Source organism: Canis lupus, chromosome X (assembly GCF_003254725.2).
Source record: "Canis lupus dingo isolate Sandy chromosome X, ASM325472v2, whole genome shotgun sequence".
NCBI classification, from domain to species: Eukaryota; Metazoa; Chordata; class Mammalia; order Carnivora; family Canidae; genus Canis; species Canis lupus.
This window is the reverse complement of record NC_064281.1, coordinates 64,768,610-64,783,755: the sequence shown is the minus strand read 5'-3', so window position 1 is coordinate 64,783,755 and position 15,146 is coordinate 64,768,610. Positions and strand designations below refer to the sequence as shown.

Below are 15,146 nucleotides of genomic sequence, written 5' to 3'. Positions count from 1 at the left end.
TTCTTTCTTGCTGCTTTAAGGTTCTCTAACTTTAACTTTTGACATTTAAAAAATATTTTATTTATTTATTCATGACAGACAGCGAGAGAGGCAGAGACATAGACAGAAGGAGAGATAGGCTCCCTGTGGGAAGCCTGATGTGGGATTCAATCCCAGGACCCTGGGATCATGAGCTGAACCAAAGGCAGATGCTCAACCACTGAACCACCAGGCAACCCTTAATATTTGACATATTAAGTATTTCTGTCATGATGTGGACATCTTTGGTTCATCTTGTTTATAATTCTCAGTGCTTCCTAGAATTGGATGTCTATTTCCTTCCCTATGTTAGGGAATTTTTCAGTATTATTTCTTTGAATATATATATTTATAACCCTTTCTATCTCTTCTTCTTCTGGGGCCTCTATAATGTATTTGTTCCCTTGCTGTTGTCCAGGAGATCCCTTAACCTGTTCTCAAATTTCATTTTCCTTTTGCTTTTTGTCATTCAGTTTGAGTGTTTTACATTACTGTGCCTTCCAGATCATTGATACATTCTTCTGTATCTGCTTATCTGCCACTGATTGTATTGTCTGTATGTGTTTTTATTTTCAGTTATTGTATTCTTCAACTATAATTGCTTCTTTCTTATATTTTTTGTTTGCCTTTATTGAAGGTCTTATTGAGTTATTCCACTCTTTTGTCCAGCCTGGTATCTTTACAATCATTACTTTAAATTCTTTATCAGGCATATTTCTTATCCCCTTTTCATTTACTCATCTATAAGAGTTTTACTTTTCTCCCCCACTCCCTTTTTTTTGGAGAACATTTATCTGTCTCTTATTTTGCTTGACTTTCTATGCTTGTTTCTATGGCTTAGGCAGAACAGCTACGTCTTCTAAACTGAAGGAATTCTCTTGTGCATGGTTGTCCCCTATGTAGACTGTGTGTTTGGTGACTTTTCCTGCCATAGCTAGAGCTAGGGTTGGCATAGGCTGTGGTCTTGGGGCTTTCCATGTAGTGAAAACCCTGTCAGGACAACTAAAAATGAAGTGGATGCAGGCAGGTTTTTCACAGCATTCTATGCACTGAAGAAATGCTAGCAGGGAAGCTAAAGGTGAAATCAGTGTAAACCATAGTGTTCTGGGGCTCTCTGTGTAGGAGCTGGCTTGGCAAGGTGGCTGGAGCTGATGTAGTTTGCAGTCAGGAGGTGCCTATTCTCTCCATGCAGAGGATGCCTTGGCAGGATAGCTGAAACTCAAGCGGGCACAACCTGGGGGCACATGGATTTCTGCACACATAGGGCACCTTGGCAAGATAACTGAAGCAGAAGTGGATGTAAACCAAATTGTTCCTAAATTCTCTGTACAGAGGGTGCCCTGAGGAGTGGCTGGAGCTGAGATGGGGTACAGTGTGGGAGTTCCTGGTATGCTCTGTGCAGTGGGCATCTTGGGAGGATTGTTAAAGCTAAAATGGCTATGGGCTGTTGTAACCCTGAGGGTCTCCATGAAAAATGTGTCATGAAAGGACAGCTGAACCTGAATCTGGTACAAGCCTGAGGGTCCTGGCTCTCCACACGGAGGGTGGTATGGAAAAATTAATGATGCAGAATTCAGTGCAAGCCACAGTATCTTAAAGTACTCAGTGCAGTGGTGCACTGGCCATGTGGCTGGAGCCAAGGTTGGGATGTATGATAGTGTTCTGAGGTGTTCCACACAACATGTGCCCTGGTGGGGTGTCTGAAGCTGATGCATGCATGAACCTGCAGTTCCTGGGATGCTTCATATCAGGGACACCTTGGGAGGACAGCTGGATTTCAAGCATATGTTGGCCAACATGTTTTGGAGCAATCTATACCATGGGGTACCTTAGTAAGATATCTGGGAATATTCTGGGCTGCTTTGTACCTTTGTCACCTTGGCACAAAGGCTTGGACTCTGATGAGCACTAAGCATCAGTGTCCTGGTATGCACCTCCCGGTGGCCATCCTAATGGGATAGCTTGGGTTGGTATGGGCTTAGAAAACCAGGACCATTGAGGTGGCAGGCCAGATAGGATGTTCAGACTGCACTGGTCTGTGCTTTCAAAGTAAAGGGGGAGCATAAACAATGTATGTTCACCCCTCCCACCTGGAGAGCATTCCAGCAGCTCTTCCACTATTTGGCAGAGTTCTGAAGCTGATTCTTTTCTATTATAGTTGCTTATTTGAACTGCAGCTTCTTAAAGAAAGAAAAATAATAAAAGAAAAAAATTTAAAGAAGACCAAAAAGAACAAAAACAAAATGAAAACAACAAACAAAACCAAAAAATTGGCTTATTTTCCATGCTCCAGCATGACTAGGGCTGTGTGGGCTTGTGTTCTGTGAGCCAACTGAGGTTGTAAGCTCACTGCATGGGATTTGAACTTGTGGAGGATGAAAGACAATTTCTACAGCTTCTGGAATCCCTTTTAAATAGCAGCTCTCAGGGCATCTTGGTGGCTCAGTGGTTGAGCATCTGTCTTTGGCTCAGGTCATGATCCTTGGGTCCTGGGATCAAGTCTTACATTGGGCTCCCTGCAGGGAGCCTGCTTCTCCCTCTGCCTGTGTCTCTGCCTTTCTCTGTGTCTCTCACGAATAAATGAATAAAATCCTTTAAAAAAGTAGCAGCTTTTTTCCTGCACCCCAGCTCAACTGAAAGTGATGTGTGCTTGGACCCTGAGATCTCTGAGACTACAAGCTTGCTGTGTCAACTGTAGCCACGAGTTATGGTGTCTGGACCTTCCCTGGTGTGGGTTTTTAAGGTGGATTGAAAAAAATAAATTATGTCGTTCTTCAGTCCCTTTGACCTGGAGAGCATTCCTGCAGCTCCATTGCTATTGGTTGGAGTTCTACTCTTGTCTCTTTTATATACTAGTTGCTTTTTTTTCTGTCTTTTCTTTCTTCTGTCTTTTCTTTTCTTGATTTTTTTTGTTGTTGTTGTTGCAGCTCTGGATACTACTCATATTTTACATTTAAATTCAATTTAGTTAATATATAGTATTATTAGTTTCAAGGGTAGAATTAGTGATTCATCAATTGCATATAACATCCAGTACTCATGACATCAAGTGCCTTCCTTAATGCCAATCACCCAATTACCCCATCCCCCGACACCTCCCCTCCAGCAACCCTGTTTGTTCCCTATAGTTAAGAGTCTCATGATTTGCCTCCCTCTCTGTTCTTATCTTATTTTTCTTCCCTTCCCCTATGTTCATCTGTTTTATTTCTTAAATTCCATATATGAGTGAAATCATATGATATTTGTTTTTCTATAACCGACTTATTGCACTTAGTATAATACCCTCTATTTCCATGTCATCACAAATGGCAAGATTTCATTCTTTTTGATGACTAATATTCCATATATATAAAAATTTATTCCACATATAATTATATATAAAATTATATATATATATTTCTATTATACAAATTTTTATATAAATTTATTCCATATATATTAAATTAATCCATATATATGAATTCCATAAATACATATAAAATTTCCACAGCGGCTGCACCAATTTGCATTTCCACTAACAGTGTAAGAGAGTTCCCCTTTCTCCACATCCTCATCAATATCTGTTGTTTCCTGAGTTGCTAATTGTAGCCATTCTGACCAGCCTGAGTTGGTATCATTGTGGTTTTGATTTGTATTTCACTGATGCTGAGTGATGTTGAGCAGTTTTTCAAGTGTCTGTTAGCCATTTGTATGACTTCTTTGGAGAGAAATGCATGCTCATATCTTCTGCCCATTTCTTGGGTGGAATTTTTTTTTGGAGGGTGTTGAGCTTGATAAGTTCTGTATAGATTTTAGATACTAGCCCTTTATCTGATATGTCATTTGTGAATATCTTCTCCCATTACATAGGTAACAATAAACAAAACTAAAAGATGACGTACTAGTTCTTCTTGTAAACTATGGCTTTTTTTTTCTGTCCCAAGGGCAGAGGAATCTGTTCTTGGTCCCTCAGTGCTATCATTCCCCACTGCTCTTCACAGCATCAGGAGTCAGGGTTCTCATTTTTACTGTGTCTTCATCTCTTTTGTTGTCCTCTTTTTACCATTCTTTCTATCTCTGATTGTGTGAAAACTGTTCAATCAGCCCTTAGTTTTTCCTTAGGAGGAATTGTTCTATAAATAGGTGCAATTTAGTGTTTTCCGTAGAGGAAGTGAGTTCAGGGTATTCCAACATTAACATCTTGGACTGGAATCATCAGTGTGAGAAATCTTATACATTCCCTGATCTCCATTTTCTAAGAATGTCTACCTATAAATCACATGATGGTTCCCACCTCTAAATGAAATTAATAGAAAAACAAAAGTATATTTTTCACCATGAACTTGAGGAAAAATAAACTATGGATCAAGAGCTGAAATAAAAACACAAATTTGACAAATTCTAAAATTAATAAAATATAGAACACCAAATCAAACCAGACTCCTCCAATTTTCTAGTGAAAAAAGTCTAAACAAGTAGAAATGTACTAAATACATTTTGAAAAAAATCCAACAACTTTTTAGTGTTCTCAAAACTTAAACTACCAATGTTATCTGAAAGGGGCAAAGATAAGTGTTGATCTGTATTTTGAACTTTTTCTCCACACAAGAAAAAATGCTCTATAATAATTCCATTCAAAAAGTACCCATTGGATTTGGTAATAATGATGGTGTTTATTGAGTATACACATAGTGTAATTTGTTTTTAAAATGCTACATCATTATTAGTTAGCAGGGACAGTGAGTTGTGACCATTGCTAATTCCAAGATTGTACTTATATACACATAGATTCCAGAGCTTCATTTTTTAACTGACTTAAATTATCAAGTTAGTAAATGTAACTTTTAATTTTATTTTTATAATTAGCCACTTATTTAACTGTTTGTGTCAAATCTATGTTCATTTCCCAAGTAAAGCTCTAGTATCCAGTACAAAACCTGGTCCATACTCATCATTAAATTACTACTGACTTAAGAAAGATTTTAGATACACTAAAATAATATCTAATACAGTGGTTCTTAGCTAGATATAAAAATCAAAATAAAAAAAATGTGAACATGCCTGACAAAAGCTCCTAAACCCTTGAAATAGAAACTCTGGGTGTGACTTAATGAAGTCTGCATTTTAAAACTCTTCTAGGGGATCCCTGGGTGGCTCAGTGGTTGCATGCCTGCCTTTGGCCCAGGGCATGATCCTGGAGTTCCAGGATCGAGTCCTGCATCAGGCTCCCTGCGTGGAGCCTGCTTCTCCCTCTGCCTGTGTCTCTGCCTCTCTCCCTCTCCCTCTCTCTCCCTCTCTCTCTCTTTCTTTCTTTCTCTCTCTCTCTCTCATAAATAAATTTAAAGAAAAACTCTTCTAGGTGGGCCATCTGGGTGGTTCAGTTGGTTAAGCCTCCAACCTAACCTGGTTTCAGTCAGGTCGTGATCTCTAAGTCATGAACTCTAGGTCATGGGATAGAGCCCCACATCAGGCTCTGTGCTCAGCATGGAATCTAATTTAGATTCCCTCTCCCATTTCCTCCTGCCCATTCTCTTTTTCTCTCTTAAATAACTAACTTAATAAACAAACAGATAAATAGATAAATAAATAAATAAATAAATAAATAAATAAATTATTAAAATTTTAAAACAAAAATAAAACACTCTTAGGTGATTTAGATACTTACTTCTGGTTAAGAACCAATTATGTAAATGAACTTGAAAAGAAACAACATAGTTTTCTGAAATATTCAAATTTGTGGTTTTGATTTTCTAAAAGGCAGCTGATCTATTAGTCTATTTTATTTTTTTTTAAGATTTTATTTATTTATTCATGATAGAGAGAGAGAGACAGAGACAGAGACACAGGCAGAGGGAGAAGCAGGCTCCATGCAGGGAGCCCGACGTGGGACTCGATCCCAGGTCTCCAGGATCACGACCAGGGCCAAAGGCAGGTGCTGAACTACTGAGCCACCCAGGTATCCCCTATTAGTCTATTTTGAAAAAAAAAATTTATTCACTAGCTAGATGATATTATGGCCTATGTTCTTGAAAATTTAACAGATTGTAGGTTTGACATACTTAACTGGATTGCTGTTTTCATAGTTGGGAAACAGTCTTTGCACCTGCATTGATTTTGACTTTTCTTTTTCCTACAGCCTAAAGTAGTTTTCCAACTTTCTTTGATAGTAACTCAGTATACGTGTGTAGAGTTCATATTTTTGTAATATATTTTATAAATTATAAAGATAGAACATATTTAAAGAGGAAATAAAAAACATAAATTGAAGATCTAAACCCTGTTTCCATACTTCTATGGATTGCCTTGAACAAGCATCTAATTTTGGAGTATACTAGAAGAGGAAATCAGGGAACAGAGAAGCAAGGGACAATTTAGCCAAATATCATGACATATCTGCTTAAATTGATGTGGCCTCAGTGTCAACTTATTGAAAATTCAAATATAGTAAAATGTCTGAGTAGTTATCTTCATATCATAGCAAATTATTATTATTTTTTACATTATACATGATTATGTGTATACTCATTTGATACATAGGTGATCCTAACTATATCTTCACATAAATAAGGAATGAATAGACAAGCCAGAAGACAATGAAATTATATTTTTAACGTCCTGAAAGAAAAAATACTGCTAATTTAGGAGTTAAGTACAGCAACATTTCCTCAGAAATGATCATAAAATAAAGATATATAGCAGAAACACTACAAGAATTAAAATAGGAGATTCTTGGGCAGCTCTGATGGCTCAGGCAGTCTAGAGCCTGCCTTCAGCCCAGGGTGTGATCCTGGAGACCCAGGATTGAGTCCCATGTCAGGCTCCCTGCATGGAGCCTGCTTCTCCCTCTGCCTGTGTTTCTGCCTCTCTCTCTCTCTCTCTCTTTCTCTCTCTCTGTGTGTGTGTCTCTCATGAATAAATAAACAAAATCTTTAAAAAATTAAAAAAAACAGGAGATTCTTCAGGTAGGAGGAAATGATACAAGATGATACAATTAATACAAAGCCAAATAAGGAGCACCAAAGAGAGCAAATATATGAGTGTAGAATATAAATATTAGGCATTTGTAAATAATAATAATAACTGGTTGAACTTAAAATAAAATAAAAATTCATGAAAAATAAAGCTAATAGTAGTAAATGTGGGTTGAATAAGTGGAATTAAAGTATAAGTTGCTTGCATTGTCTGGGGAGTGCAAAAATATTAATTTGTCCCAAACTCTAATAAATCAAAGGATTATGTTTAATTTCTAGAAAAACCACAAAAGAATAATAAAAGAATGCACAATTAATAAGATAATACAGGGTAAATGTAATTAAAATGATAAAGGATAATGATATAATTAAAATATAGAGAAAAGCAAGAAGGAGAAAAAAGAGCACAATTGTAGGAGAAATAAATAATGAGATGTTAAATTTAAATCCAAATGTAAAGTAATTGCATTAAATGTAAATGGAGTAAGATAAAGTTTTGAATATCTGATATATAACGTAGTATGCATAGTTAATGATACTATGTTGTATACTTAAAAATTTGAAAAAAAAAAAAAAATTTGATAAGAGGGTAGATATCATGTCAAGTGTACTAACCAAAAAAATAAATAAATAAACTAAAAAAGAAGTGTATGGACTAAATATACCACTTAAAAGGTAAAAATGTCTAACTTCTAGGGAGGATGGTGGAGTAGAACAATCCTAAACTGATCTCATCCCACAGATACTACTAGATAACACTCACCTCAGTGTAAATAAACTACAAATGACCCAATGATCAGAACAGACTCTCCACAGCTAAATGTAGAAAATAAGTCACATAAAAGCAGGTAGAAAGAGTAGAGATGCAGTCAAACAGACCTGCAGGATTGTCCTTGGGAGGGAGGGAGACTTTGGGCACAAAAAGGGTAGAGGACTAGACTCCACCCCAGGCACCCCAGGCATGGAAGGACCCACATGAGGAGGACAAATCACCATAACGTTTGGTTTTGGAAACCAGAGAGGCCTAATAATCAGTGAGAATTAATATTTGGAACTTTAAAAATCAGAGGTTCAGCTCTGGAAGAGCTACAAGGGCAGAGTCCCTGCCCTTAAAGCACAATAAACAACCTTATTGAGATACAGCATAGAAACAGAAGTTTTCAAAATACCTGGGGTATACAGCAAGGACATTTATTTACTAATCTCAGAGCATGTGCTGGAGGGCAGGGACCTTTGGGGAACTTCAAGAACAAAAGAGCTGGCAGGTACCATTTCCTTTCCCCACACCCCAGCCTAGATACAAGGGAAATAGCAGGAAGTAAGTCAGTACACACACTCTCCACCTTGCTTGCTAAGAATGTACCCCATCCTTATGCGCTCCTGCATAATCATCCCCACCATTTAAGCCTCAGCAGGGATTTTCTCATGCAGTTGCAGGTCTTCTTCAGTAGCAGAAGTGTGCAGAACTTGCTGGCACTGTGTTTCCTGATCCCATGTTCTCTGTGGACTTGTTCTCTCCAACAAGCCCTTGGCCACGGCCTATCAAATAAGTGCCAGAAACTAGGCAGTGTGCAAGCAGCCCCACCTGGAGTCAGCACTACCCCAAAATGACTCCTGGTCTTTTGAGAGGGGAAGATAACTTTACATATCAGTCCAATGATGACCCAAGAAGTGGACTGGGGGCAGACATCAGGTCTGACTGCAGGCCCTGCCCACAAATGAAAGCTTTTCAGGGGACAAAACAGGAAAAATACCCTGCACTTCAGTGTTACTCAATCTCTGGCAAACACATGGTATGAATCAACTCAGGCACAAGGCAGCCCTACAGTGGCTCATTAACAACCCAAGGATCAAATACTTCCCACTATAGGCAAAAAGAGCCAATGCAGATGACTGTACTGAAGGCAAACATAGTACAGTCACAACAATAGGGTACAAGAAGCAACACAGGAAACATCCCTGAAGTTCCAGGTTTTGGCAAACAGGGGATATTGCATTGCTGGTCACTACAAGACCTCTCAATCATAAAGCCACTACTTAGAAGAGCAAGAGAGGTAGAGGACTTTCCTAAAATATAGGAACAGACACAGAGTTAGCAAGATGAGGAGATAGAGAAATATGTCCCAAATGAGAGAATAGGACAAAATGATAGCAAGAAAGTTAAACAAAATAGAGAAGTAATATCACTGATGAAAGAATTTAAAATAATGGTTATAAAAATACTCACTGTACTTGAGTAAAGAATGGAGGACCTCAGTGATACCCTCAACAAAAGGAAATAAAACATAAGAAAGAACCAATCAGAGATGAAAAACTCAATAACTGAAATTAAAAATACACAAATGGAATAAATAGTAGATAAAAGGAAGCAGAAAGAACAGAGAACTGTAAGAATAATGACAAATCAACCAAGCAGAACAGGAGAGAGAGAGAGAGAGAGAGAGAGAGAGAGAGAGAGAGAGAGAGAGAAAGGAAAACTATTAAGGGAACTCAGAAACATCATCAGGTATAATAATATTTGCATTGTAGGATCCCAGAAGAAGAGAGAAAAGGGGGCAGAAAATTTATTTGAGGAGCATACACAAAAAAGACTCATATAAGTTAAAATTACAAAAAAAAGTATGGATTAAGAGAGAATTTTTAAAACAGCACCAGAAAACAGTTACATTCAAAGAAATCCATATGATAATCATTGTATTTTTAAGCAGAAATTTTGAGGCCAGAAGAAAGTGCCATAATATATTTACAATAATAAAAAATCTCTGCAATCAAGAGTACTTTATCGAACAAGGCAATCATTTAAAAAAAAAGAAAGATAAAGAGTTTCTCAGACAAATTTTTTTTCCCAGACAAAATTTAAAGGAATTCATGACAACTAAACCAGCGCTCCAATAAATGTTAATATGGAAAAGAAAGACCAAAAGTAGGAGTAAAAATGTAGGAAGTGCAAAAGCAGTAAAATTCAGTATATCTATAAATGTCAGTCATGGGATTTACAAAATAAAAGCATGTGAAATATGACACCATATACCAAAAACATTAGGAGGGAGAGTAGTAAAGAACAGATATAAACTTAAGTGACTATCAACATAATATTGACTGCTATATGTATAAGATATTATATACAGTTAATGGTAATGGCAAATCAAAACCCAGTAATAGATATGCAAAAAAAATAAATAAAAAAGAATACAAATATATGATAAAAAGCCAACAAACAGTGAGAAGAGGAAGAGAATAAAGGAACAAAGGAGAACTACAAAAACAACCATAAAACAAATGACAAAATGTCAAGTGCATGCCTACTAATAATTTTAATATTAATGGACTAAACACTGTAATCCAAAGACATAGGGTGAAGAATGGGTGAAACAGCAAGGTCCATCTGTAGACTGCCCACAAGAAACTCATTTCAGACCTGAAGACACATAGAGATTGAAAGTGAAAAGATGGAAAAAATTATCATGCAAATGGAAGGAGCATCAGGGTAGGATTACTTATATCAGACAAAATATACTTTAAAACAAGTACTGTGATAAGACACAAAGAAGGACGACATAATCATAAAAGGAAAAATTCACGAAGAAGATATCACAATTGTTAATATGTATGCACCCAACATGAAAGCACCAAGTATGTAAAGTAGCTATTAACATACATAAAGGAAGTAATTGATATTAATACTATAATAGTAGGGAACTTTAACACTCCACTTTCTTCAATGGGTAAATTATCCAAACAGAAAGTCAGCAAGGAAACAGTGGCCTTGAATGACATACTGGATCAGATAGATCTACTAGATATATTCAGAACATTCTATCCTAAAACAGCAGAGTACACATTCTTTTAAGTGTACATGGAAAACTCTCCAAAATAGATCACATATTAGACCCCAAAATAAGTCTCAACAAATTAAAAAAGATCAAAGTCATACTATGCATCTTTTATGACCATAATGCTATGACACTAAAAATCAAACACAAAAAATAATCTAGAAGAATAAAAATACATGGTGGTTAAATAAAAAGCTACTAAACAATGAATGGATCAACCAAGAAATCAAAAAGGATAGTAGAAAATCCATGGGAACAAGTGAAACAGAAAAGATAATGATAAAAAATTTTAGAGATCCAGCACATGCTGTTGTAACAAGGAAGTTTATTGCAATACAAGACTATCTCAAGTAGCAATACAAATCTAAAATAAACCTTGCATCTAAAGGTACTAGAAAAAGAAGAAAAAGCGAAACTCCAAATCAGTAGAAGAAAATAAATAGCACAGATTAGAGAAATGATAAATTAAATAGAAACTAAAAAATAACAACACCAATAATAATAATATAGATCAATGAAACCAGAACATGGTTCTTTGAAAATATTAACAAAATTGATAGAACTTTAACTAGACTCATAGGAAAACAGAGAGATGGAGACAGAGAATTCAAATAAACAAAATAAGAAATGAAAGAGAAGAAATAACAATCAACATTACAGAAATACAAAGGAGTATAAGATAATATTATGAAAAATTATATATCAACCAATTGGAAAATCTAGAAGAAATGGATACATTCCTGCAAACATATAACCCCCCAAATATGAACCAGGAAGAGATAGAAAATTTGAACAGATAGATTAACAGCAATTATATTAAATCAGTAATTTAAAAATTCCCAACACAATTCCAGGACCAGAGAATTTTGCGGGTGAATTCTACCAAACATGTAAAGAAAAGTTAACACCTATTCTTCTTAAACTACTCTAACAAATAGAAGAGGATGGAAACATTCCAAGCTCATTCTATAAAAGCAGCATAACCCTAATACTAGATAGATGATAGATATAGATAGATGATGATAGATAGATAGATAATAGATAGATAGATAGATAGATAGATAGATAGATAGATAACTAAAGGACAGTATCTCTGAGGAACTTAGATGCAAAAATCCTCAACCAAATACTAGTAAACTGAAACCAAAAATACATTTAAAAATCATTATCACAATCAAGTGGGATTTATTCTAGAGATAAAAGGGTGGTCCTATGTTTACAAATTTATCAATGTGATACATCACATAAGAAGAGAAAAAAATTTAAAAATCATATGATTATTTCAATAGATGCAGAAAAGTATTTGACAAATTACAACATCCATTAATGGTAAAAATACTCAGTAAAGTAGGAACATACTTCAACATAATGATGGCCATTTATGAAAAACCCACAGTTAACAACATATTCAAAGGGGAAAAATGGGATAATTTCCCTAAGACCAGGAACAAGATGAGAATGTCCACTATTATCACTCTTATTCAACACAGTATTGGAAGACTTACCTATAGCAATCAGAAGGAGAAAAAATAAAAGACATCTAGTAAGGATGAAGTAAATATTTCATTATTTGCAGATGACATGATATTATATTTAGAAAACCCTAAAGACTCCATAAAAACTACTAGAATTGATAAATACATAAGATCACAGAATACAAAATAAATATGCAAAAATACATTGCATTTCCATATACTAATGATAAAGCAGCAGAAAAATGAACTTAAGAAAATAATCCCATTTACAATTGCACCAAAAATAACAAAATATCTAGGAATAAACTTAACCAATGAAGGGAAAGATCTGTCTTCTGAAAACTATAAAACACTGATAAAAGAAAGTGAAGACAACTCAAATGAAAAGATACTCCATGCTCATAGATTAGAACAAATATTGTTAAAATGACCATACTACACAAAGTAATCTACAAATTTAATGTAATCCGTATCAAAATACCAACTCCATTTTTCACAGTACTAGAATAAATAATTTTATCATTAGCATGGAAATAAAAGATAATATGAATAGCAAAGCAATCTTGAAAAAGAATGAAACTGGAGGTATTACAGTCTTAACATTCAAGATATGTGGCCAAGCTGCAATAATCAAAACAGTATATTAAAAAAATCAGTATATTATGGTAAAACAAAACAAAACAAAAACAAAAAAAGATACATAGATCAACAGAACAGGAAATAATGCCCACAAATAAAACGATTACATGGCCAATTATTCTTTGACAAATGTGGTAAGAATATACAATGGGAAAAAATATAGCCTCTTCAGCAAATGGTGTTGAGAAAATGGGGCAGCTAAATGAAAGGGAAAAAATGAAACTGAATCACTTTTTCACACCATATGCAAAAATAAACTCGGGCAGCCCGGGTGGCTCAGCGGTTTAGCGCTGCCTTCAGCCCAGGGCATGATCCTGGAGACCCAGGGTCGAGTCTCACGATGGGCTCCCTGTATGGAGCCTGCTTCTCCCTCTGCCTGTGTCTCTGACTCTCTTTCTCTCTGTGTCTCTCATGAGTAAATAAATAAAATCTTAAAAAAGATAAATTCCAACTGGAATAAAATCTAAATGTATGACTTGAAGACATAAAATTCCTAGATGTGAGCACAGGCAGTAATTTCTCTGACACTGGCCATAGCAACATTTTGTTATTTTTTTATTTTGTTTTTTAATTTAAAAAAAAATTTTAGCAACATTTTTAAAATCTATTATTCCTGAGGCAAGGGAAACAAAAGCAAAAATAAACTATTGGGATACATAAAACAAAAACAATACAGTTCTGCACAGGAAAGAAACAATCAACAAAAATCTAAAATACAACTTACTGAACAGAGAAGATAATTGTAAATGATATATCTGATAAAGGGTTAGTCTCTAAAATATACAAAAAATTATAAAACTCAACACCAAAACAATAAATAATCCAATGAAAAATGGGCAGAAGAAATGAACAAATGTATCTCCCAAGAAGACATCCAGATGGCCAATAGATGTGAAAAGATGCTCAATGACATTAACTTCAGGAAAATGCAAATCAATACCATAATGAGGTGCACCTTGTTGACTCAGTTAGGTGCCTCACTCTCGATTTTGGCTCATGTTATGATCTCAGGGTTGTGGAAACAAGCCACACATTGGAATCTGTTCTCAGTGGACAGTCTGCTTGAGATTCTCTCTCTCTGCTTCTCTCCCTACTCGCTCTCTCTCTTCCTCTCCACAATGAGATATCACCTCATGCCTATCACAAAATAAAATAAAAAACACAGGAATAAATGTTGGTGAAGATGTAGAGTAAAAAGAACCCTAATATACACTTTATGGGAATACAAACTGGTGCAGTCACTGTGAAGAACAGTATGGAGATCATCAAAAAATTAAGAATAGGATTACCATGTGATCGTATAAAATCTACTACTAGGTATTTTCCCAAAGAATATTAAAACACTAATTCTAAAAAAAATATGTCTCCCTATGTTTATTGCAGTATTATTTATAATAACCAAGTTTAACAAAATTATGCAAGCAACACAAGTGTCTATCAATGGATATAGAGGTAAAGAAGACATTACATATATTCAGTGGAATATTATACAGCCATCAAAAATAATGAAATGCTTACATTTGCAATAAGATTCATTAATCTGGTGGGTATAATGCTAAATGAAATAAGACAATCAGAGAAAGACAAATACCATATGATCTCACTTATATGTGAAATTTAAGAAGCAAAACAAAATAATAAAAGATAAAAATGGAGACTACATTGTACATCTGAAAGTAATATAGCATTATATTTTTTTTTATTTATTTTTATTGGTGTTCAATTTACCAACATACAGAATAACACCCAGTGCCCGTCACCCATTCACTCCCACCCCCCGCCCCCCTCCCCCTCCACCACCCCTAGTTCGTTTCCCAGAGTTAGCAGTCTTTACGTTCTGTCTCCCTTTCTGATATTTCCCACACATTTCTTCTCCCTTCCCTTATTTTCCCTTTCACTATTATTTATATTCCCCAAATGAATGAGAACATATAATGTTTGTCCTTCTCCGACTGACTTACTTCACTCAGCATAATACCCTCCAGTTCCATCCATGTTGAAGCAAATGGTGGGTATTTGTCATTTCTAATAGCTGAGTAATATTCCATTGTATACATAAACCACATCTTCTTTATCCATTCATCTTTCGTTGGACACCGAGGCTCCTTCCACAGTTTGGCTATCGTGGCCATTGCTGCTATAAACATCGGGGTGCAGGTGTCCCGGCGTTTCATTGCATTTGTATCTTTGGGGTAAATCCCCAACAGTGCAATTGCTGGGTCGTAGGGCAG

The 15,146-nt window shown here is 35.6% G+C and overlaps 1 protein-coding gene across 7 annotated transcripts in view; it reads right to left on the bottom strand.

The window, feature by feature from the left end:
* Window positions 1-15,146, bottom strand: part of CYLC1 (cylicin 1) — a 134,759-nt gene that overhangs the window by 57,650 nt on the left and 61,963 nt on the right. Inside the window, exon 1 of one of the 7 annotated variants that reach the window (XM_049107598.1) lies at window positions 13,948-13,966. The exons of the other annotated variants lie outside the window; for them this stretch is intronic. Within the exon in view, the coding sequence (XP_048963555.1) occupies window positions 13,948-13,949 (2 nt within the window). The 5' untranslated portion in view covers window positions 13,950-13,966. Of the gene's footprint in view, window positions 1-13,947; window positions 13,967-15,146 lie in introns of those variants that run through there. 7 annotated transcript variants of the gene reach the window in all.